A 23,386-nucleotide genomic window follows, 5' to 3' on the forward strand; every position below is an offset into this window, starting at 1 on the left:
AGCACAAGCATGCATGTATTCACTGCACTCTGGTCTTCACTAGATATAATGAGACCAGTTCTCTTTAGCTCCTGCAACTGTGACTACCCTACCATTATGAACCATAATCTGGATTTCTGAGCCAAATAAACTTTCTCCCTTAAACTTCTGTTGCAGTATTTTACCACAAAAATAGAATGTAACTAGACATAGACACAGCCATCAAATGTCACAAAGCACTTAACACACATCAATACCTGTTCCTGAAGGTCGTAGTCATAGCTGTCATGCAGAAGAAGACTGAGGATATACCGCGAATAAATCATGGCATCAATGCCACATTTCTCGAGCTCTTGTCCCAGCCAGGTTTGCACTGGGCCCAATGCATGAAGCAGAGACATGTCAGAAACAGACACAAAGCCTGGATAAGAACTTGAGGCGCTTTCAGATGGCAAACCATCCACAACAACGGTACAGACAGGGTGCATGAACTTAGGTTGCTGACATTCTTAAAACACAAAGCATTTTCTACAGTGGACGTTCTGTTGGTATCCGGAGAGGATTTCACTCCAGCAGAAAGGAGAGGAGCTGGACATGGAGGATAGGCAGTGACCGCACAGCAGTCAGCTCTCTACAACACAATTTCCCTCTTCAGGCATGACCAGTGAATCAACACCATGATAGCAACACACATGGAGATGCAATTTTCAACTTTCATTTCACATTGAGGCCAAATGTCAGTCTCTGGCAGAACCTACAGAAATGAAAAAGAAAGGAATGAGTCACATATAGACACAAAGCTGTGAGATGACTTTTATCTTTATATATTTATTATTTATTTATTTAGGTTTTTCTAGACAGGGTTTCTCTATGTAGTCCTGGCTGTCCTGAAACTCACTCTGTAGACCAGGCTGGCCTCAACTCACAGATCCCCTGGCCTCTGCCTCCCAAGTGCTGGGATTACTGGTGTGAGCCACCACTACTCAGTGAGGATGATTTTTAAAAAGAAGGTGTTCTTCCTTTTAAAATGTATATGGTGCTCGCCGGGCGGTGGTGGCGCACGCCTTTAATCCCAGCACTTGGGAGGCAGAGGCAGGCGAATCTCTGTGAGTTCAAGGCCAGACTGGCCTACAAAGTGAGTTCCAGGAAAGGCGCAAAGCTACACAGAGAAACCCTGTCTCGAAAAACCAAAAAAAAAAAAAAAAAGTATATGGTAACTTGGAACAATGCAAGAGTATTTGGCATTTTAAACTGAGTAACACTGTAAATTTAAAAATTTGGTATCATCTGGAATGAAAACAAGGGTGATCTCTGCTTGTGCCCAATGACATTAATGATCAATTCTTATCTCAAGAGACTGGACTAGTAAAATGTTTACAGCAAATCACTAGTCCCCACTTAAATACAATGGAAACAACAGTTAAACAGTGTCATCAAAACGTTGGTAAAAAAAAAAATCTTGCCGGGCGGTGGTGGCGCACGCCTTTAATCCCAGCACTCGGGAGGCAGAGGCAGGCGGATCTTTGTGAGTTCGAGGCCAGCCTGGTCTACAGAGCGAGATCCAGGAAAGGCGCAAAGCTACACAGAGAAACCCTGTCTCGAAAAACCAAAAAAAAAAAAAAAAAAATCTTTAAATTTAAATTCACAGGTCATTATTATGTATTTAGTATGGCTAAAACTGAGGATGGTAATCAGGGATTCATAAAACTGGAGGTGAAGCAGACCTGTCTTACAACCACAGGCTATGCTGCTAGACCTGCTGTGGCCTCTCCTAGCTGGACTTCTGACTCAGTGACATTCTTTCTTAATACCATTCCCCTAAACACACTTTCAATATGTCCAGTAATGGGTTTCTTTGTTCATCTTTTGGGTTTGGGCTTTTTAATGCAGAGTCTAGCTATGAAGCCTGCTAGGAAATGAAAACAGGGGAAGCAGCATTGATGAGCCTTGTATGTTCATGAACTTCAGCCACCAAGCATGACTAAGAGCAGGATTTTCAGTGAAAGGTGGACATTCCTTACAATGACGTATGCCTGAGTTTCCCAGGTGTCAATAAAATTTATACAATAAATATATAGAAAACAATTCTAAATCCATTCTACAACTAAGCCATTAGACCAATATGTGTTACTGTTTTGCTACTTTCAAAAATCCTCACTAATATACTGCCTTTATTAAACTATGAAAGGTAATGAAGTTAAAGCGAAGATCTTCTACACTTTTCATCAGCTGATATTTTCCAGCTGTCTCTCAAAATTAAAACATTTTCCATAAATCATTTAATAAATGTTTGGTTCCCAGGCAAGATATCAGACAGATCACCAATAAACACATTCAACCCTAGCCCACTTGAAGCAAGCTGACAAGTTACTCAGTGAAAACCAGCCAAGACTGAAGGGACTTGAAACAGCTGAAGGAGAGTGAGAGAATCCAGGCAGCTTGAACTCACAGAGAGTTGGAGAAAGGTCTGCACAAAGAAGTCTGTCCTGGAGTATTTAGCAGAGTATCCATGGGTGTGCCTAAGTAAGGAACTATCCGAGAAGAGCTCTGGGAGCACAGAGGTCCTTCTGCTCACAGATAAGCATTAGAGAAACCAGGAATGTTAAACACACAGGGTTGTCTTTTCAAAGGGAAAAATATATAACCTGTTTGTCGATGAAATGGAGGTGGCTAACAGCCTAGGTCAGCGGTTTTCAACCATTCTAAAGCTGTGAACCCCCAATCATAAAATTATTTCTCTGCTACTTCATAACTGTAATTTTGCTACCATTATGAATCATAACATCTGATATGTGACCCCTGTGGAAGAAGGGTCCTTTGACACTTCCCCCTCTGCCCCCTGTCTTGGTAACCCCTGTGCTATCTGTAGGGCCAGGACATACCTGACTCCTCAAGCTCCCACAACCAGGACTGGGGGTGGCTAATGGTCTAAATGACCTCTATGGTATCTGTATGACTGAGACCACATCAGATCCTTTTCTCCAAACTGTACTGTACTTTAAATATGCCTACAATAACCTGTCCAGTGTCATACTCTAGATATCTAGTTTGAACCAACACTGGCTACTGAGTCATGCTGAATGGTATTTCCTTCTTGGCACATGCAGATAGTTACTCTGTCAGCTCTGATGGACACAGAGGCCCCCACAGCACAGGATGAATCCCTGTAAAGGATGATGAGTCAGTACCTGATCCTCAGCAGCAGCAAGCAGTACCTCCAGCCAGGCCAGGAAACTCACAAACTCAGCAAGTCTGGTCTTTGTATTTGGGAAGAATTAGCCATGGTCTAAATACTGATCTGGTCCTGACTAACAAATCTTTTGCTGTTTTTTGTTTTTGTTTTTGTTTTTTGTTTTTCCGGAGGGGCAGGGGTCATGTCTTGAAACAGGATCTCATGTAGATCAGGATGGCCTGGCCTTTAACTGATCTTCCAGTCTCCATCTCCTAATCTGGCACCAGCAACCATGTCTGTCCCCAAACAAATCTTAACAGACCCCAAAAGAACCAAACTGCTTTCAGTTAACTTTACTGTGGTTTCAAACAAAGCCCAAGGATATTTCTAGGAATTCAAAAACACCAGGACCTAAGAAGATAAAATTTACAATGTCTGACAACTATTCAAAAATAGGAGACAAAAATGAGAAGAAAAATAAATTCACTTACATAGACTAAAAACTTACATGTACATGCACACACACACACACACAAATACACACACACCTATGTATTTGAATAGTTAAATTTCAAAATTGATAGAAATTAAATGAGCAAGACATTCAAGCAACTCCAAGCACATGAAACATGAAGAGAATGACTCAGCACAATAAAATACATCTGTAACCAACAGAAAAATCCTAAAGCAGCCAGAGTGAAACAGAAACATTAAGTGTGCAAAGGTACATAGCATCCTGTTCTGGTAGGAAACAGTGTAAGTGAGCAGGTAATGGGGCAAGACTTAAAACACCAAAGCACCCATCAACCTAGTACTCCATACTTACAGAGCTATCTTTCACAGCCAAGGTGAAATAGACTTTTTCAGACATGTGAAAACGGAAGGAACTTATTCCCAACAAACCTGCCCTACAGGAAATATGAAAAGTCCTTTAGGCAGAAGTAAAATTATTCCAGCCAAAATGTGAATCCACTTAAAGAAACAACAGCCACAAATGCCAGCTACATCTGTCTCATTAAATATCTTTAGGGCCAGCTGATGGCTAAGCAGGTAAAGGCACTTGCCATCCAAGCCAGATCTAAATTCCACACCTGAAACTCACATGGTAAATGAAGAGAATTGACTCCTACAAGTTGTCTCGGACCTCCACATGCATTGTGGCACACTCACACACACACACACACACACACACACACACACACACACACACACAAACATGTAATAAAAACTTTTAGATATTTTTTAATATCTAAAAATTAAATATCTTGCTGAGCATGGTGGTGGCACACGCCTTTAGCCCCAACACTCAGGAGAGAGAGGCAGGTGGATCTCTGTGAGTTCACAGCCAGCCTGGGCTGTTACACAGAGAAACCCTGTCTTGAAAAGTTCTCCTGTTTGCACGGCAAACACTCACCTCCCAGCCCACAGTATGTTTATGGCATGCTAATACAAACAACTGAACTGTTCCTAGACTCTCTTGTGTTCCAGTGTAGCCATTCACGGAGCAGCAAGAAGGAGACAGCTTTGGGACCCTGGCTACTGTGACAGTACACTTGCTTTGGGAGATGCCTACTAGCACCATAGTACTTCTTCCTGCTCCTTTACCTTATATACTTTTTGTAAGTATTAAAAAAGAGTTTCTTAACTAAGAACACACAATGTGAGCACCTGAAAGCTTAACGTATCATTTTATCACATATTAAACACAGCATGCAAATGTTTTGCCTCCTTCCCAGCAGCACCATCATACCATACAGCTCTAGAGTGCCACTGCACTATCCAGGTTAAAATAGTTTCTTGGGCTGAGTATGGTAGAATATATTAGAAATGTAGTGTCCTAGAGGCTAGGTAGGAGAATCTAGAGTTTGAGGCCAGCCTGGACTGAGACAGTCAAAAACAACAAAAAGGTCGGTCAGTCTGTCACACTAAGCCACACTTCAAGGCCCAAATACTACATCCATCTCATGATTACTGTGAGAATCCGGGACATTCACACTGCCTAGAAGTTTTACTGGACACTGACTCTGACTCATTCCTGCAAATGACGATGCTGAGCTAAAGACTTACTACCTTTTCAACAGTTTACAAGCCCCTCTTCCATGAAGACAACAGACATCATGCTTCACAGGACTAAATTCCAACAGGTCAAATTACACTACAGCTCAGTGTATTTGTGGATGGTTCAACGACAAGGTCAGACTGTATGGGACAGCAAGAGCAAATGAAGCTCACTGACAATGTAAAGAAGTCAGATGACCAGGGTAACCAACCAGGAAAAAGGGTTCAATTAAAATAGATACAAAATAGGCCGGGTGTGGTGGTGCACGCCTTTAATCCCAGCACTTGGGAGACAAAGGCAGGCGGATTTCTGTGAGTTCAAGGCCAGCTTGGTCTACACAGTGAGTTTAGGATAGGCTCCAAAGCTACACAGAGAAACCCTGTCTCAAAAAACCAAAAAAAAGAAAGAAAGAAAAAGAAATAGGTACACAATGCTGCAGAGGCACAACCCCTAATGCCACATGTTCATCTAGCTTTGGCAGGGATACACAAGGCCATCATCACCAAGTGTGATCCACCTGGCACACAGGTAACAAAATAGTCACCACCTGGAACCAAACTAATCCAGGGACTGAAAAAATCAAGTTCTGTGCCAAAGTATGCCCTGATGCTCTGAAAGCTGCTTCTTGGATGAGAGCTACTTATCGTTCGTTAATTAAAGCAGTTAAAGCATAGTTAGTCAAAGTGGCCTCACTTTAATAGGAACTGGCATCACCAGCCACAAGGACTTCAAGGGGCAAAATAAGAGGATATTAGTAGAAAACATTTAACACTGTTTAAAAGTAGCACTCTAGGAGTTACAGAGATGGCTCAGAGGTTAAGAGCACTGGCTGCTCTTCTAGAGGACCCAGGACTCAATTCCCAGCACTCACATAGCAGTTTACAGCTGCCTGTAACTCTACTTCCAGGAGACCCTACACCCTCACACAGACATACACCAGTCAATGCTCATAAAATAAAAATAAATAAATTATTTTTAAAATTAGCACTCTAGTTAGATAGGGGAAGTTTTAGTCGCACAAATGAATTAAAACTGTAAAAGAAAAGTGATTCATAAAAGAGAAAAGATAATTATTCTTAGAAAGGTTTCAAACAGTATGAGTACTGTTGAAATGCTACTGCCACCAGCAGCGGGAGTCTAGCCTCCTGCCTCCATTACTCCTCCAGACCATCATCTCTGCCAGCACACAGGCAATTACATCTTTAGCACACTGAGCCTATGACATCCTTTCAGACTACTTCGGGCTTCTGGTGTAGGTTTCATCACAAACAAGGCTGCAAGGCTTTCAGCAGAAACTGTGACACACTCCATGTCCTACTTAGAAGAATGCTTACACCTTAGCAGGTGATCAAAACTGTGTTGAACTAATGATTTCCTAAGTCCAAATACGGAAAATAAACTCTGAAAAGAGAGGTTTAGGAAATAACAACATAGCAGCATTGTGGAGAAAACCCCTCTGGTTACACTGTTTTACTAGTATGAGTTTAAGACTGTCACCCAGGATTCTAACTCACCGTTTACCACCCCACATGTATCACGGGCTACCACTGCCAGGTCCCGTGCTAATACTGGCAACACAAAGACAACAGCCCAAGGTTTTTCCCCTCAGTATTTTCCAAACTCTTCCAGGAGGCTTGGGTTTCACTCCTGGGTATGCCAACTTCCACTTTCCAGTGAATCACACAGCCTCTCTCTTCCATCTCATAGGATATTTCTGCAGTACATGGTCCAGTCTAACTGTGTTTTAACTGGTCCTTTCTCACTACAAAGAGCATGCTGTTTGTTAACACATGTTCAAAGGCTTTTATTACTTACAATTTTATTCCCATAATTATTTAACTTGGGTATCTATGTGACTTTCACACAAAGAATAGATAGATGAATGAATGGATGGAGAGATGGCTCAGTAGGTAAAGGCACTTGCCACCAAGCCTTATGATGACCTGAGTTTAATCCCCAGGCCCCACATAGTGGAGGGAAGGAGCTGACTCTCTCAAGTTGTCCTCTCACCTCCACATGCATGCCTATACAAACATATACACATATATAAATAAATATACTTTTGAAATATAAATAAATGGAAATGGAGGAGAAGGAAGAAGAGAAGGAAAAGAAACAGAAGAGAACAAAGGTAAGGATATCTGAAATCCTAAGATTCTGGCTTTCAGAAACTACTTTTTTTGGATCTGGAAATTCATGGAGTGTCTGCCCAGCAAGCACGAAGTGCACAACATGAAGCAGTTACACATTTATAAACAAGCCTTCCATGCTACCCCCAACCCCAGCATATTCTTTGCCTAGCAAACATGAAGTGTGCCCATGTATGAAACAGTTACACACTTGTAAATACACCTTGCACACAATTTGAAGCAGATACTTCTCATTCTCTTTGGGGGGGGGGCAGCCTCCAAAGCCTATGTATAATCAAAAGAAGAACCATGAAGAATCTACAACCCAAACTAAAACTAGCACTGAAAACAGCAAAGAAGGGCTAACAGCTGATCCTGTCAACTTGCTTCCTGTATGTGTCTGAAAAAATTAAACACAAATGGACAGTTCTCTAGACCGAGTTTTCTGCCCTATTCTAGAAATGTGTCAAGTCTTAGAAAATGAATAAAGTTTATTTTTAAGATAATATAATAAAAAAAAACTAGTATGGGACCACATTCTTTTTATGCCAACAGGAAGAGCATAAAGATTAAGTAGCTCCATCTTTACTAGTCAAGTAGCAGAAGCAAACTGATGATCTATACTAGGAAGCACAGCCTCTCCACTGGCAATTAAAATTCTTTTCATATCACAGGACTATTCTTAAATTACTACCTGATACTAACTTAGTAACTATCTTTATAAAATGGAAGTGCTCAGCCCTAGATGGGGTAGCTCTATCAAGTTTCTCCTCCCTCAAGGCATAGGGAATATCATAAAAGGGAATGGGAAGAATGTAAGAGCTGGATGAGAAGTGCTGTGGCAGGACATGGACACTGCATACATGAACTCACTGTAGCTATAGAAGAACAAGCCATCACAATCAGTCAGCATTCCAATAAGCAGCACTAATTGGATTCAATGGGGATACAAAAGTAAATAAAAGGAGAAGAAGGGAAGGGGAATGGACTGTCTTAGGAGGTGTCTGGGAAAAGAAGAAAGGGGAGTTGAGGTAGATATAATCAAAACACATTGTATATAAGTATGAAATTGTCAAAAAATAAATAAAAGGATTACTTTCGTTTTGTTTTGAGATAGTGTTTCACTATGTAGGCCTAGTTGGCCTGGAACTCACCATGTAGACCAGGCTAGCCTCAAACTCACAGAGATCCGCCTAGCTCTGCCCCCACGAGAACCAAATTTTTATGAGTCAAGTACAGCTGAAAACAGTACAATCGACATAGGTCATATGTGTGAGGAGCCAAAAAAGTGAAGAGTTCCCCATCCAATCTGGGCCAATTCTCTATCGCCCCTACAACTGTCAAACACGCCCAAATGTGAAAGCTTTGATGGGTGTCTACTAATGTCCCTGGTTTGAAAAGCTATGTACAGAAGAAAACCTTGTGCACCTTCTCACTTTACAATAACCAGTGTAGATGCTCAGTTCACTTAGATGTGGTAGGTGCAGAGTACTTCAGCGGGGCTACAAAATTACAGTTTATATACTTTAAAAAAAATGCTCCTTTTCCCTAGTAGGGGCAAACTTATATTCAACAGTTTACAAAATTAAAAACTTAAGCGATGTGGACCAAAGGGAAGGGGAAAGGTATACACAACAGAAATAGACAACTGTGCCCATGCAGACAATCACAGGCAGCAAACAAAAATCCCAAGAAAAAACAAAGTTCAGTGAGATGGAATCCTAAAAGATCTGTTGGAAAAATACTGAATGAAAATCAAATTAGGGCAGGTGAGATGGCTCAGCAAGTAAAGGTATTTGCTGAAGACTGGCTACCTAAGTTCAATATATATATATTGAATTCAATATATAACCATATAAAGGTAGAAGGAGAGAACTCCACAAAACTGTCCTCTGACCCTCACACACACACACACACACACACACACACACACACACACACACACCAAGGCACATGCACCCACACATATACACATTACACACAATAATAATAAATAATAAAATTGTCTTTAATTTTAAAGCATGAAATGGATGAAAATTACTGAAAATAAACAACTAAAATTTATAAAATTAAAACTTGAATTAGGAGAGATTAAAACTTCACTCTAGCCGGGCGGTGGTGGTGCACGCCTTTAATCCCAGCACTCGGGAGGCAGAGCCAGGCGGATCTCTGTGAGTTCGAGGCCAGCCTGGACTACCAAGTCAGTCCCAGGAAAGGCGCAAAGCTACACAGAGAAACCCTGTCTCGAAAAACCAAAAAAAAACAAAAAAAACAAAAAAAACAAAAAAACAAAAAACAAAAAACAAAAAAACTTCACTCTAAAATATGCATTTAAAGATTTCTAATCTGTGAATTACAACACATGCCTTTAATCCCAGCACTCAGGAGGCACAGACAGGTGGATCTTTGTGAGTTCTAGGCCAGCCTTGGTCTACAGAGTGAGTTCTGAGGCAGCCAGAGCTATATAGTGAGACATTGTCTCGAAACAGTTTTTTTTTCCCTAAGCAAGTTTACCTAGAACAAACAAAAGAAGGTTTTCAGAATGTCTGTTACTGCAAAACATAATGAAACCTGTGGAGAGAATTGGCATGTAGGTGAAAGAATTCACCTTTCAGACCTGAGCAGAAAAGGACAACTGTACATTGACAATGTAGGAGCAGGGCAGGAATAGAAGAACCTACCAGACAGACCTACCACCAGTCTGCTGGCTGGAAGTGAGAGACTGGAGAGCTAACTTCTTGCAATTGGGGTAGCCAAGCAGTTCTTGCCATGTAAATGAAGGCAAAATTTTGATTGGCCAGTGTTACAGTTGAAAGCTGTCATTCAAATTAATTCATTTGGTTGTTCCTGGTGATCAAAGGTGCCACAATGTTTCTCTCAGGACACTTTCTGGACCAGTCTTGTATTATGGAAATTGCTCCATAGGGACCTGTTATCTTTCTGCTTTCTCAGACACGGATATTTCTCCACAAAACTTACCCTGTCAAAGCTGAAAAACATTTTATCATGTAAAATATTAGCTCATAGCATACATATAATTTTTGAATATGAAACTGTAGCTTGTCAAAGTGTCTAAGTATAAAACTTCTACAGCTGTGAACTGTAAAATGTATTAAACCTACATACATGCAGGCAAAAACACTCATTCACGTAAAATAAAATAAAATAAAATAATAAAATAAAATAAAATGAAGAATAGCTTTAGGGACTGGAGAGATGACTTAGTAGTTAAGAGAACTTGCTGGTCTTCCAGGGGACTCCAGTTCAGTTCCCAGTACCAACATGAGGCAGCTCACAATCCCCTGTAATCCCAGCTCACAGGCTGGGCACTGGCACATGTGTGACAGACACACATTATGCACACACTCAAATAAAATAGTAAATCTTTTTTTTTTTTTGGTTTTTCAAGACAGGGTTTCTCTGTGTAGTTTTGCACCTTTCCTGGAAGTTCAGGCTGGCCTCGAACTCACAGAGATCCACCTGGCTCTGCCTCCCGAGTGCTGGGATTAAAGGCGTGCGCCACCACCGCCCGGCTATCTTTTATTTAAAGAAAAAAAGAGTAAGCTTTCTTTTTTTTTTTTTTTTTTTTTTTTTTTTTTTTTTTTTTGGTTTTTCGAGACAGGGTTTCTCTGTGTAGCTTTGCGCCTTTCCTGGAACTCACTTGGTAGCCCAGGCTGGCCTCGAACTCACAGAGATCCGCCTGGCTCTGCCTCCCGAGTGCAAGAGTAAGCTTTCTAACAGCTATTAATACCCACTGCAGTGGAACCCTCGCAAAGGTGGAGCTACCAGTCCTCTCCACCATAAGGAAATGTACCCTTCACTCTCATCAATGGGACTACCTATCTTAACCACGAACCTCCAAAAACGGTGAGCCAAATAAATCTCTTTTCTTTGTAAACAAGCCATCTCAATACTTGATTAAGGCAATGAAAAAACTGACTAATACATACACAATATCCTTTAACAAAATGAACTTCAACTTTAAGCTTATCCTAACATTCCTTCAGAATCCTAGCAAAGGAATGCAACAAAAACATAAAGACAGGTGTAGTTGCATGTTTGTAGTCACAGCAACTTGGGAGGATGAGGCAAGAAAAACCCAAGTCTGGGGTTATAAATGAAGAAACACACACACACACACACACCAAAAGCTGTAGTCAGACTCAATTTTGAAATAGTGATGCACTGGCTATTACTCCAAAGCCAAAGGTGCTTTGGAAAAATACAGTTGAATTAGAAATAGACTCCAGGATGAAAGGAAAACAAATCCCTTCCTACTCATTTAAACACCTTTGTCCCAATTACATAGGACTAACACACACACACACACACACAGAGAGAAAGAGAGAGAGAGAGAGAGAGAGAATCTGAAAGTATACTACTGTGGCATAGTTCTTTTCACTCATTTACCCTCATGTGTTTTACATCCACAGAACCAACTGACTCATGTTAAATATTTACTTGGCCACACCCCCATACTCAAACCCCCCCCCCCCACACACACACACACACACATCCCACGTTCTTAGAACTCATTCATTCACTACTCAGGCTAGAAACATGCACACACAGAGAAGATTCTCAAGCATTGTGTATTCACTGCCCCAATGCCTTTATTTGTAACACAGACACTAGCAATACAGCAAGTTCATCTGTTGAGACAATACTATCATTCCCAAATCTTTGGAGCAGATTTTAAGAGATTAGCAATACACAAGTTCCAATGATTAAGAAAAGAGATAAACATAAAATAACCAATACAAGAAACTACCACTAATATGCTACTCCAGGGAAGGAGTTCCATGTAATATCAGAACCAACAGGTAACTACTTTTGAAGACTTAATCAGTAAAGCACACAAACTTAAATAGCATCATCAACATTTAAAGTGTCAACATTCAAACACAATTCCTCACCTATCTGCTCCCACTACAAAGGAGGGTGGGATGCTGATAAGACAAAAGAGACAGAATGGTATGGACAAAGCTTAGCAACAGGGGAAAAATTTGGAGGTTTCAACAGCTACCCCAAATACATTTTGAAAGATTAAAGTGAAAAACAGCAGGTAATGTCTAACAATTCTAATTCTCCACTAACCTACCTAAGCCATATACAAAAAAAGTTACCTACAGACAAACTTCCTCATTTTCAAGATAGTTTAAGATTCCATATTAAATCTGTGCAAAAGCCCACTCCAGCTCATCCCTAAGCAAATAAAGAAATGCAGGTATAACTGAAGAGGTAAGTTCTACTTTATATACATGTGTTAGAATTAAATCTGTGAGCACTGTCATAATAAAGTAGTGCAAGCAAAGCCAGGCAGTGGTGGCGCACACCTTTAATCCCAGCACTCAGGAGGCAGAGGCAGGTAGATCTCTGTGAGTTCAAGGCCAGCCTGGTCTATATGTTGAGGGCCAGAGCAACATACAGAGACCATGTCTCAAAAAAAAAAAAAAAGTAGTGTAAACAATCAATCAATTCACTTAATACTATGATTCGAATCTGGAATATCCCCTTAGACTCTTATTTTAATTGCTTGGCTCCCAGGTGGTGGCATAATTTTGAGAGGCTTTAGAAATTTTGGCAAGTGGGACCTAGTTGGAGGACTAGGTCATAGGGGAAGGAGACCTAGCTCCTTGAGGGTATATTATCCGTAACCATCCTATCTCACCATGGGCTTCGTCATTCACCATGATGTGAACAGCCTCTGCCACATGCTTCCATTGATACTCCCCAGCCATATCTTCCTGACCTGAAAAACTGAACCATAAGCCAAAATCACCTTTTTCTCCTGTAATCTGTCTCTGTTGGGCATTTGGTCACAACCAATGAAAAGTGGATACAGAAAAATGATACCAAAAGAAGGGTCTACTGAGACTAAATATGTCCAAGTAGCCTCTGGAAAAGATTTGTGGGAAAAATTTAAAAAGAATTCATAGAAATGGGATACAGAAGCTACAGAATGCTAAAAGACTATCATATTATGATTCTGGTGGGGCCCAGAGACTTCTGTGGAAGGTTGAGTTTAAAACAAATTGACTAGAAGTTGAAGAAATGGCTCAGTGGTTAAAAGCACTGGTTGTTCTTCCAGAGGTCTCTAGTTCAATTCCCAGCACCCACAGGGCAGCTCAAAACTGCCTGGAACCCCCAGTTCCAGGGGATCTGACACTTACTTCTGGCTTACCTTGGGTACTGTTCACACCTGATACACAAACATACATGCAAGCAAAAAAAAAAAAAAACTTATACACATAATATAAAAATAAAGGTTACAAAAGCAAAAAAAAAAAAAAAAAAAAGCTACGGTACTGTTGTTGCTGGAGGCTTCTAGCCAGGTTTACAGTGACAACTCACAGCAAACAGAACAGAGGATTTAACAAATGTGAGTTCTGCACAGAATAGGATTGAGTTGGAGGCTGCAGACAAAAAGTGTGTGGTTATTAGAGACTAGATGCCAAGAGGGCTGTCATTGGATACTGGGAAACTGGCCAAACTCACCTATGACAGGTTGCAGGGGAATACAATTATAAATTCCTATAAAAGACCTTCCTTTGATGGGCGCTGCCTAGGGGAATGTTTTCCCAGGTCCAGCCATCTAAGCACTCAAAAACCTGCTACAGCTGTGCTCCAAATAAGCCTGGTTACTGACTGAACTGGAGGCAAGCTATATGATGGATACTAGTTTTGCAGGTATGCATAATGCTTACAGTTACAGATACATAGAGGCTTCTACCCAGATTTGTTAGGAAGGCCAAGCAATTCGGAGCAAGATCAGATTCCTTGAGAGATCATGCATAAAAGTTGTGAAGGTGGGGTGGGGAGAAGGCCTAAGTCATAACAGATACCAAGATATTGGAGATGCCAGGAACATAGAACATCTGCTAAAGAAAGATACCAAATGGAACCAGTAGAGAGATCATGTGGAGTAGGATGGCAAGACCAAAGGAACAGAACTATCCAGGCCACTGAAGCTCATCACCTGCCCTGGCAGCTACAGGACTTACTGTTTGCCAACCTGGGTTTCTTCACTTTTGCTTTGGTCCATCCTTCCTTGCTATTCCATCTCCTCCCTTTAGAATGGTAATGTTTGTATGTCATTGCACACAAAAGTCTGTGATTTCATTTTGACTTTATAAGGTGTTAAGTACTTTTCTCACTGTTGTGACAAAGTCTCTGACAGAAGCATCTTAAGGAGGACTTGCAGCAACTCACAGCAGGGACAGCATGGCTGCAGTATAAGGCGGCCAGTCACATATTGTCTGCAGACAGGAAACTGAGAGATGAATGATGGTGCTCAGCTTGCTTCCATTTTATCCAGCCCCAGACCTCAACCAGTGGGACAGCACCACCCGCATTCAGAATGGGTCTTTCCTCCTAAGTTAACACTTCTATGAAAACACTCTCACAGATATGTCCAGACATTTCTTTCCTAAGTAATTCTAAATCTAGTCAAGTTGACAATGGAAATTAACCATCACAAATGGAATGGATGACAGCTAAGAGACTACTTTGAATTTTATAGACTTTTTTTCTAAGTTTTTTATTTTTTGAAATTACAGTATAATTATACCATTTCTCCCCTTCCCTTTCCTCCCGCCAAACCTTCCCAGGCACTCCCTTGTTGTCTCTCAAATTCAGTCTTTTTTTGTCTTTGTTTATAACACACACACACACACATATAAACAAATACATTATATTTTTTCCTAAATATATAAATACAACCTGTTCAATCCATATAATGTTACCTGTGTGTCTATGGTCTCGGGCTGACCACTTGGCACCAGACTTTGAACAATGTCAAAACTGTTAAGAAGTTGAATTTGAATTAAATGCATTATGCGTAAGAGATGGCCATGAGCATTTTGGAACACCAAAAACCAAATGTAAGAATCTGAATAGGAAATATCCCCCACTGGCTCAAGTTCTGAATGTTTGGTCCCTAACTACTTGAGGACTAGACACTTCAGGAGGTAGAACTAGCTGAAGGAAGAAGGTTATCTGGGGAGGAATGACTGGGATTACATTATCCCTGCCCATTTCCTGTCTCTCTTTCTGCTTGCTGGTTTGCTGTGATATGAACAGCCTCCACCATATGCTCCTGCCACCATGAAGTAAAGTGTTCCCACATGCTGTCCCCAGATGGACTAAAATCCTATGAAACCATGAGCCCAAAATCACTTAAGTTGTTTCCATCAGGTACTATGGCAACAGTAACACCAAAGTAACTAAGGCACCAAGCTCTAGTGTTTTCTACACCTGTTCAAATGAGCTAAAAGCTGTACTTACTGACACATCTTCTATATACTGGGCCCTGCATTGAGTCACAAAATTCAATGTTCAATTGCCAGCAACCACATGGTGGCTCACAACCACCTGTAATGAGATCTGGTGCCCTCTTCTGGCCTAAAGGGACACATGCAGGCAGAATACTGTATACATAATAAATAAATAAATAAATAGATAGATAGATAAATAAATAAATAAATAAATAAATAAATAAATAAATAAATAAATGAGAATAAAGAATTAATTCTGAAAATCAGGTTACAGAAGTACAAAGACTATGTCAGCAAAGTCTTCAAGATTTCAAGCATGGTGGGTGGAAAGGACAAACACAGGACCTGGACGATCATGAGGTAGCCAGCAATTTTGAGCTACGATATAAGGTGCTGTGGCTTGAATTCTGAAACGTTCCCCAAGGGCACACGTGCTCAACACTTGGTCTTCCGCAGGTTAGTGGCACTTTACTGGGAAACGCTGGAAATCTTAAGAGGCAAGGGTTAGCTGGAGGAATAGGACACTTTGATAGAACTTAAGGACACCTTATCTGTCCATCTCGTCGCCCATCTCCTCTCTGCTTCTCTTCCTCTCTCTTCCTGGCTGTCAGGAGGTGAGGAACTTTGCTCCCCCAAAGTCCTTCCACCATGAGGGTACTGAAACCACAAACACACACAAACCTTTCCCCCACTTAAGTTGTGCATGTCAGATATTTTGGTCACGATGATCAAAGTCGAACACAGAAAACTGGTCCCAGAGAAGTGAGGTCATTGCTGACTGCTGCTGATGTACGTTGGAAGCCTTTGACCTAGTCTTACAGCAGGAATATGAAAAACTTTAGAAAAACAAACCAAAGCCAAGAAAGCTATCAGCAGAGCTTAATGGACAATTTTGGTAGGAGCTCAGAAGACCAGAAGCCACTAGGAATGTGAACGATAAAGACAGGTTTCAGATGGAAGCAAAGACTGCTGGAAACTAGACTAGAGACTGTACAAGTTACAATATAACAAAAACATGTCTAAATTTTATCCATTTCCCAAAACTCCAAACTCTGTGACAGGCTGAGTTTACAAGTAACCCATTAGAAACTCCAAAGTAGCTAAGCATTCCCGCTGTGGATGAGTTTTGCTAACAGCTCCCAAAATTTATAGTAAGAAAAAAACAAAACAGATTGAAAAGCTTGCAACATGGTCAGAAAAGCAGCAACGGTGAAGCTGAAGCCAAAGAAGTGTGACTACTGAAGAAATTAGGACCATCATAAGAGAGCCAAGGATTAGAACCAAGACAAAAGGTGTCTTCAGGGCATCTCAGAAAGTGGCCAGGCCCCCGCATCACAGGTTCAAGAATAGTAAAACATAAACCAATTTGGAATAATTCCCCCTTGAGAAGAGAGAGCTTTAAGAACACCAAGACTAAAGAAGGCCAAGGCTACCTGGGAAGCTTTTTCCCCAGGATTTGTTTTACTGTGTTTGGCCACCCAGGACTCTTGAGGCTGCTGTAACTATGGGAGCCTGGCTACTACTGCAGCTGGCAGCAAAACTTGGCACTACTAAGTGATGCTGGGTTAGCAGGCAAGCAAAGTACACTTAAAGGCCATAGAGGCTTCCACTTAGATTTCAAAGAAAAGTCTAAGAGGTCAGGAAATGTGTGATAAGATTAGGGTCCCTGCACTATGACAGCTCAAAGATGGCACTGAGTGGAGCCAACCCAAGAGAGGTCATATGGGCTACATGCAAACAGCAAAGCCAAAGGGCAGGGCGGTCCAAGCCCAATGGAGCTCACCACACACTTTAGATGACAGCCATGGAGCAACAAGATTTAAAGTTTGCCCTGTTGGGTTATGATCTGGCTTTGGTCCAATCCTCACTGGCTATTCTGTTATGCTTTTTATAATGGAAATGTTTACTCTGTGCCCTTATGTATGTAATTTTATTTTTTATTTTACTGGGACTCATAGCTAAGAGATTGCCTCAAGTCTCAGAAGAGACTTTGGACTTGGGACTTTTGAACAATGTTGAAATATAACACACTGGGGACTCCTGAGATAGAGTAAATACATTTTGCATTATGAGGTGCCCATGAACCTTTGGGGACTAGGGTGAAATGTTACGGATCTGAAGTGGGTCCCTCAGTCTCATTTGAACATTTGGTCTCCAGCTGAGGGCACTATTTTCGAAGGTGCTGAAAACATTACAAGGTAAGACTTAGCAGAAATAAGTAGGTCACTGGAGGTGGTCCTTGGGGTATCTGTCTTTGGCCCCATCTGTCTGTCTTTCACTGCTTCCTGGCTTCCATCCGGTTGAGATCTTCCAGCCACCATGCCCTGCATGATAAGACTGAAAGCTCAGAAACAATGAGCTAAAATAGTTTCCCTCCCAGAGGGTTTTATACCAGGTGTTCTGGGAGCTGTCTAACCTATGAGGTAACAAGAAGACATACAATTTCAGATCTAATTAAAAGAATAAGCACAGGTGGCAATGCTTTTAGAGTGTATTCTTAACCCTTTCAACACTGCCTCTTAGCCAAGGGAAGAGAATGTACATTCTTCTCTAAGGACCAGTGATAGTTCACAAGGTGGGGTAGGAGGACCAGGGAGGAAAGAGATCAAGGAAGATTGATTTTAAAAAAATGCAGACTCCCCCCAAAAAATGCTGAGCTGTGGTGGTGCACACCTTGGAGGCAGAGACAAGTGAATCTGAGTTCAAGGTCAGCCTGGTCTACAGAGCAAGTTCCAGGAGAGCCAGGAATGTTACACAGAGAAACCCTGTCTCAAAAAACCAAACCAAAACAAAACAAAAAATGCATAGAGGGGCAGGGGATGTAATTTAGTTGGTAGAATATTTGTCTAGAATGTATGATGCTCTGAGTTTAATCCTAAGCGCGCACGCGCGCGCGCGCGCGCGCACACACACACACACACAAACACTCAGAAAAAAAGGAGGGGAATGGGAACAATAGAAGTACAAATGCAGACCTGGTAAAAATTTGGTACCTGGGGCTGAAGAAATGGTTCAGCAGTAAAGAATATTTACTGCTCTTTGAGAGGACTGGAGTTCAGTTTTCAGCTCCCATGTCAGGCAGACCATAACTGCCTGTACCTCTGGCTCCAGAGAAATCCAACACAGTCTTCTAGCCTCCCAGGGAAGCATATGCACACACATACATATAAATAAAAATAAATCTTTCTTTTAAAAAGCTGGTCATCAAAAAAGCCCCCAGGGCCAGCAAGATGGCTCAGTGGATAAAGGCATTTGTCAAGCAAGCCTAGAAACCTGAGTTCAATTCCAAGAACCCAGCTCACTACAAAGCAAAAGACATGGGATGATACTTCTTGATTCACAGAAAGACTGAAGGTTAAGAGATTCCATGGTGACCCAGGAAGCAAGAGAGGAGCCAGAATGTAACTTGAGTCTTTCCAATCCAGTACTAATGAGTAAGTCTTCTTAAGCAATAATATTTTATATTAAATCCCTGCACCCTGCGCGCAAAAAAAAAAAAAAAAAATTAAGAAAAAGCATGTCATCTAACAAGAGAAGAGTTACCCTTCATACAGGAGAGTGTTTTCAGCTTGGACTCTGGTTCCCCTACCCACAACATGGGGCAGAATACAGTCACTTTGCAGATTCTGAGTGTTCAGAAACAGATGGCAAAAGTGACAGCTTCACTCAGGACATAATTATGTGAGAAGCCAAAAACAACTGCACAGAAATCTTTTAAAGAGTAACTACCTTCAACATGGTAAAACTGCATTTCTAACACTTTAATTGGTGTTAATGTTTTACTAAAATTACTTATAATATTAATATGCTCAAAACTGGTAGACTTTTATTTAGTAAACACTGGCACATTTCCATATGTTTAAAGCCCCCATCAAGATGTTAGGAGGAGCACGATAGCCAGAGTTTAACGTCTTCTGGCCTCCAAGGGAAGGAAGCATAAGCACACACATGGGCAATAATGGAAGGAAAACTAGAAGACAAGGCCTACAGCAAGGAAGAATTAATTCTGAAGGACTTCCAAAGGCTCCAGAGAGGATATAGTATCTTCTAAGAACTTTTAAAAACTAGAAGTGGCCGGGCGGTGGTGGCGCACGCCTTTAATCCCAGCACTCGGGAGGCAGAGCCAGGCGGATCTCTGTGAGTTCGAGGCCAGCCTGGGCTACCAAGTGAGTTCCAGGAAAGGCGCAAAACTACACAGAGAAACCCTGCCTCGAAAAACCGGAGAAAAAAAAAAAAAAAAAAAAAAAAAAAAAAACTAGAGAAAGTGTAAGTTGGGGGCACTCAGATCAGAAGAAAGAGTTATACATCAAGAAAGTCTGAAACTGGCATGTTCAGAGCAGCAGCAGTTTTAGCAAGATAATGTAGAAGGGGGTTGGCCAGGACGCCAGGGGCTGAACGGCAAGGGGCCACCAACCACTCTGTTGGTGTGTATAACTAACTGCATTCAAAGCCCCAAATCACAGGTACTTACTTAGAAGCTTACAGGGCCAGAGGCTAACATGCGTTTGGGAAAGAGAGTCCGGGAAGCCAGGCAAAGTAGAGAGGAAGCAATAGCGGCCTGAAGACAAGTGACTGCTTTCAGCCAACAGGGGAATCTGAGGACTTAGAAATATCAGCATTTTAAGAGCTTGAGTGTGGATGAAATTACTTCACATCATCCCTCTCTGCTTATCTATCCTGCAAGACAGGTATCAGCATTCTTCCCATTTCACAGATGACAAAACTGGCTCAGAGGCCATTAACTGCTCCGAGTCAAATGACATAAAATCAGGGGCAAAGCTCAGGCTCAGTACATTTCCACACAATGAGGAATAACAAGTTCTCTGCTCTTAAAGAGCCCTAGGATAAAATCAGGCACAGAGGGAAAATACATGACCACCGGGGACAAGTTAAACACCTTTTTAGTTTCTTAAATGTTCATAATTTGTAAATCAAATAAACTGATCATCCTTTAAACAGATTTGCCTTTGTTGCCATGTTAAAAATCTATACCCTTATGTTCAAAGAACAATACATGTATCTCCATGACACTATAAGAGCAAAACTCTCCTCTTGATACTTCTCTGGCTAAGGCGGCACTTAAGTGAAAATAGGCTCATGGAAAAACCCTGTTACACTTCAATTGGAGCCCTATTTTATGTTAGGTTCTGAGAATTTAATCCTCAGCTTCACCTGGGCTACCTCCCCAGCCATAACTACTTTTTAAATAATTAAACATGTGTGACTGGCTCAGCCAGGAAGGTGCTTGCCACACAAGCTCAAGGTCTCAAGTTCGGACCTCCAGGTACTATACCGTGCATGTTTTGTAATCCCAGAGCTGAGCAGCCCCAGATGGGAGGATCCTTGAAGTTACTAGCCACCCAATTCAGCCCAACTTGTGTGCTCAGGGTTCAGTGAGAGACCCTGTCTGTGGAGCTGAAGGTTGGTGACACATGACTTTAATCCCAGCATTTCCCAGGCAGAGGCAGGCAGATCTCTAGATTTCTTGTCTCAAAATATAAGGTGTAGACCGGGCAGTGGTGGCGCACGCCTTTAATCCCAGCATTCGGGAGGCAGAGCCAGGTGGATCTCTGTGAGTTCGAGGCCAGCCTGGACTACCAAGTGAGTTCCAGGAAAGGCACAAGGCTACACAGAGAAACCCTGTCTCGAAAAACTGGGAAAAAAAAAAAAAATATATATATATATATATGTAGAGCAACTAAAGACACCTGATATTGATCCCTTGCCTCCACAAGTACACACACACACACACACACACACACATGCACCCAAACACATGACTATATACACACATGAATATATACATAACTACAACTAATTATTTGGAAAAAAGAAGATCATGGGGAACTATGATAAAAGTACATTATATATAAATATACATGAACTTGTGAAAGAATAAAATTTTCAAGTACATTATTTGACAAGAACAGCAATTGAATCCAGGATAACAAGTATTAATTACAAGGAGCCTCCATGGGTATTTCAAAGGCACAGTTCCAGAATGGTTTTTGTCATGAAGATCCTGAGACCTAGTTAAGAATGGTTCAGCCCAAAATATCTGCGGGCGAATATTTGACCTTCAGAATGCAGAGTGACAGATTTTTTTTTTCCTCCCTTTAAATCTGAAGTCTCTAAAACCGACACGGTGTCGTGCAACGTCCTATACTGATAGCAGAAATCCTGCGTGGGGTTTTCATTGCAGTCTTTTCCATGGCATCACCTGTTATCCAAACTGCTGGTCCCCAGCTCCTCAGCAATCCTCTCCCACCGTTTCTTTAGCAAGCCAAGACTCAGAAATGCAAAATGCATTGTCAGTTACTTGGGCAACGAGGCAATGTCTGCGATGCAGGTGATGAGAACCAAGAACCCCATTTAAGTAAATGACTCAGGAGTCGCATGTCCCCCCTCCCCAGCTTATCTCCATCCCACTTTTTGTTGGTTAAACCTTTAAGGTTTGTCTACGGAAGGGCAAACACTGAAGGGAGGGGCTGCCGGGTTCGGGGGTCTGCTCCCTAGAGCTCATCCTGCCTGGCCTCTACGCAGTGCGCTCAGTCAGCCTGATTGTGGGCCGGCGGGAGACGCCGGGAGCTCCGCGGACGCCGGCCGGAAGCCGGGCCGCGAGGGTCCGGGCGGCGGCGCGCTCAGGCCGGCGACTCGGGGGGACTGTCATTTCTGCCCTCGGCCGTCACCTTCGCCGACCCCGCGCCATAGGCCCGCGCGCCCGCCACTCACCGCGCCGCGCCCGCCCCCGGCCGCCGAAGGACAAAGCTGAGGGCGCGGGGCGAGGCTCGGCCGCTGTCCCTCAGGCCGGGCCGCCTCAGCCCGTCGCGGCCCATTGTGCGCACTCATCGCACGCCGCCCGCGGGGTCCTCGGGCCCGGCGCCTCTCGAGCTAGTCACCCGCCACGGCCCCGCTCCCGGCCCCCGCCTACCTGCCAAGGCTGCCGGGCGGGAGCCTCTCCTTGCGCTCCGAGGGCTGCAGGCGGCTGCCGAGCGCCGGGTGGCCCTGGCCTGCGCCTTACGTAAAGCGGCAGCGGCGGCGGCGGCAGCGGCGGCGGCGGCGGCGGCCCCAGCGCCAGGCGGCGGAGGGCGGGAGGCGGCGCGCGGCAGCGGCTCCGCTGCGTTACCTGGCAACGGCCTCAGCGCCCCGCCAGTCAGCGCCGCGTTCCATATCCTTCCGCCCAGGCGCCGGGATTACATCAGCGCGCCGGGGCGCCGCCCTCGTGCCGTGGGTGGAGGGGAGCAGGAGGCGCAGAGGGCATGAGGCTGACCCGGGGATCTGAGACTTTGAAGCTTTACCAGGTTTTGAGAGCCGGCGCCTGGGTCGATGACTCCGGCCAGGGCTCTCAGACCAGGCTTAGCAGAGGGCCCCCACGTACGCGCACCCCCTCCCCCGCTTTCCCTCGCGCGCTTCACCTGTCCACGCCCCCTCCTCACCGCGTCCTGGGATGGCTGGAGTGGGTGGCTTAACATAAAGACTTCAATTAAAAAAAAAAAGTGACATGGCTTTTTCATGTTATTATTAAGTAGGCAAAAAATAAAAGGCCTTCTGGAAGATTCGGAAGTGGGAGCCAAAAATGTGCACTAACCTTTTAGTCAAAGTCTCTTCCCTCCTACTCACCTTCCCTAAATGTGACTCCTAGGCTCTTCTAGAAAAGCAGATATAGATGTCAGAGGTACCAGGAAGGAAAGCCTGGGATGTGACTACTGTACAAAGGAAAGAACAGGTCCAGAGGAACAGTGACCTGCGCAGTCATGTGTTCATTGAACTT

The 23,386-nt window shown here is 42.9% G+C and overlaps 1 protein-coding gene across 3 annotated transcripts in view; it reads right to left on the reverse strand.

Moving 5' to 3' along the window:
- Window positions 1-22,655, reverse strand: part of Kiaa0232 (KIAA0232 ortholog) — a 68,469-nt gene extending 45,814 nt beyond the window's left edge. For all 3 annotated transcript variants that reach the window (XM_059275771.1, XM_059275770.1, XM_059275769.1), the window contains exons 1-2: window positions 22,547-22,655; window positions 237-733 (exon numbers count right to left, since the gene is read on the reverse strand). In XM_059275771.1, the coding sequence (XP_059131754.1) occupies window positions 237-467 (231 nt within the window). In that variant the 5' untranslated portion in view covers window positions 468-733; window positions 22,547-22,655. The remainder of the gene's footprint in view (window positions 1-236; window positions 734-22,546) is intronic.
- Window positions 22,656-23,386: the final 731 nt, after the last annotated feature.

Source organism: Peromyscus eremicus, chromosome 10, assembly GCF_949786415.1.
Source record: "Peromyscus eremicus chromosome 10, PerEre_H2_v1, whole genome shotgun sequence".
Taxonomy (NCBI): Eukaryota; Metazoa; Chordata; class Mammalia; order Rodentia; family Cricetidae; genus Peromyscus; species Peromyscus eremicus.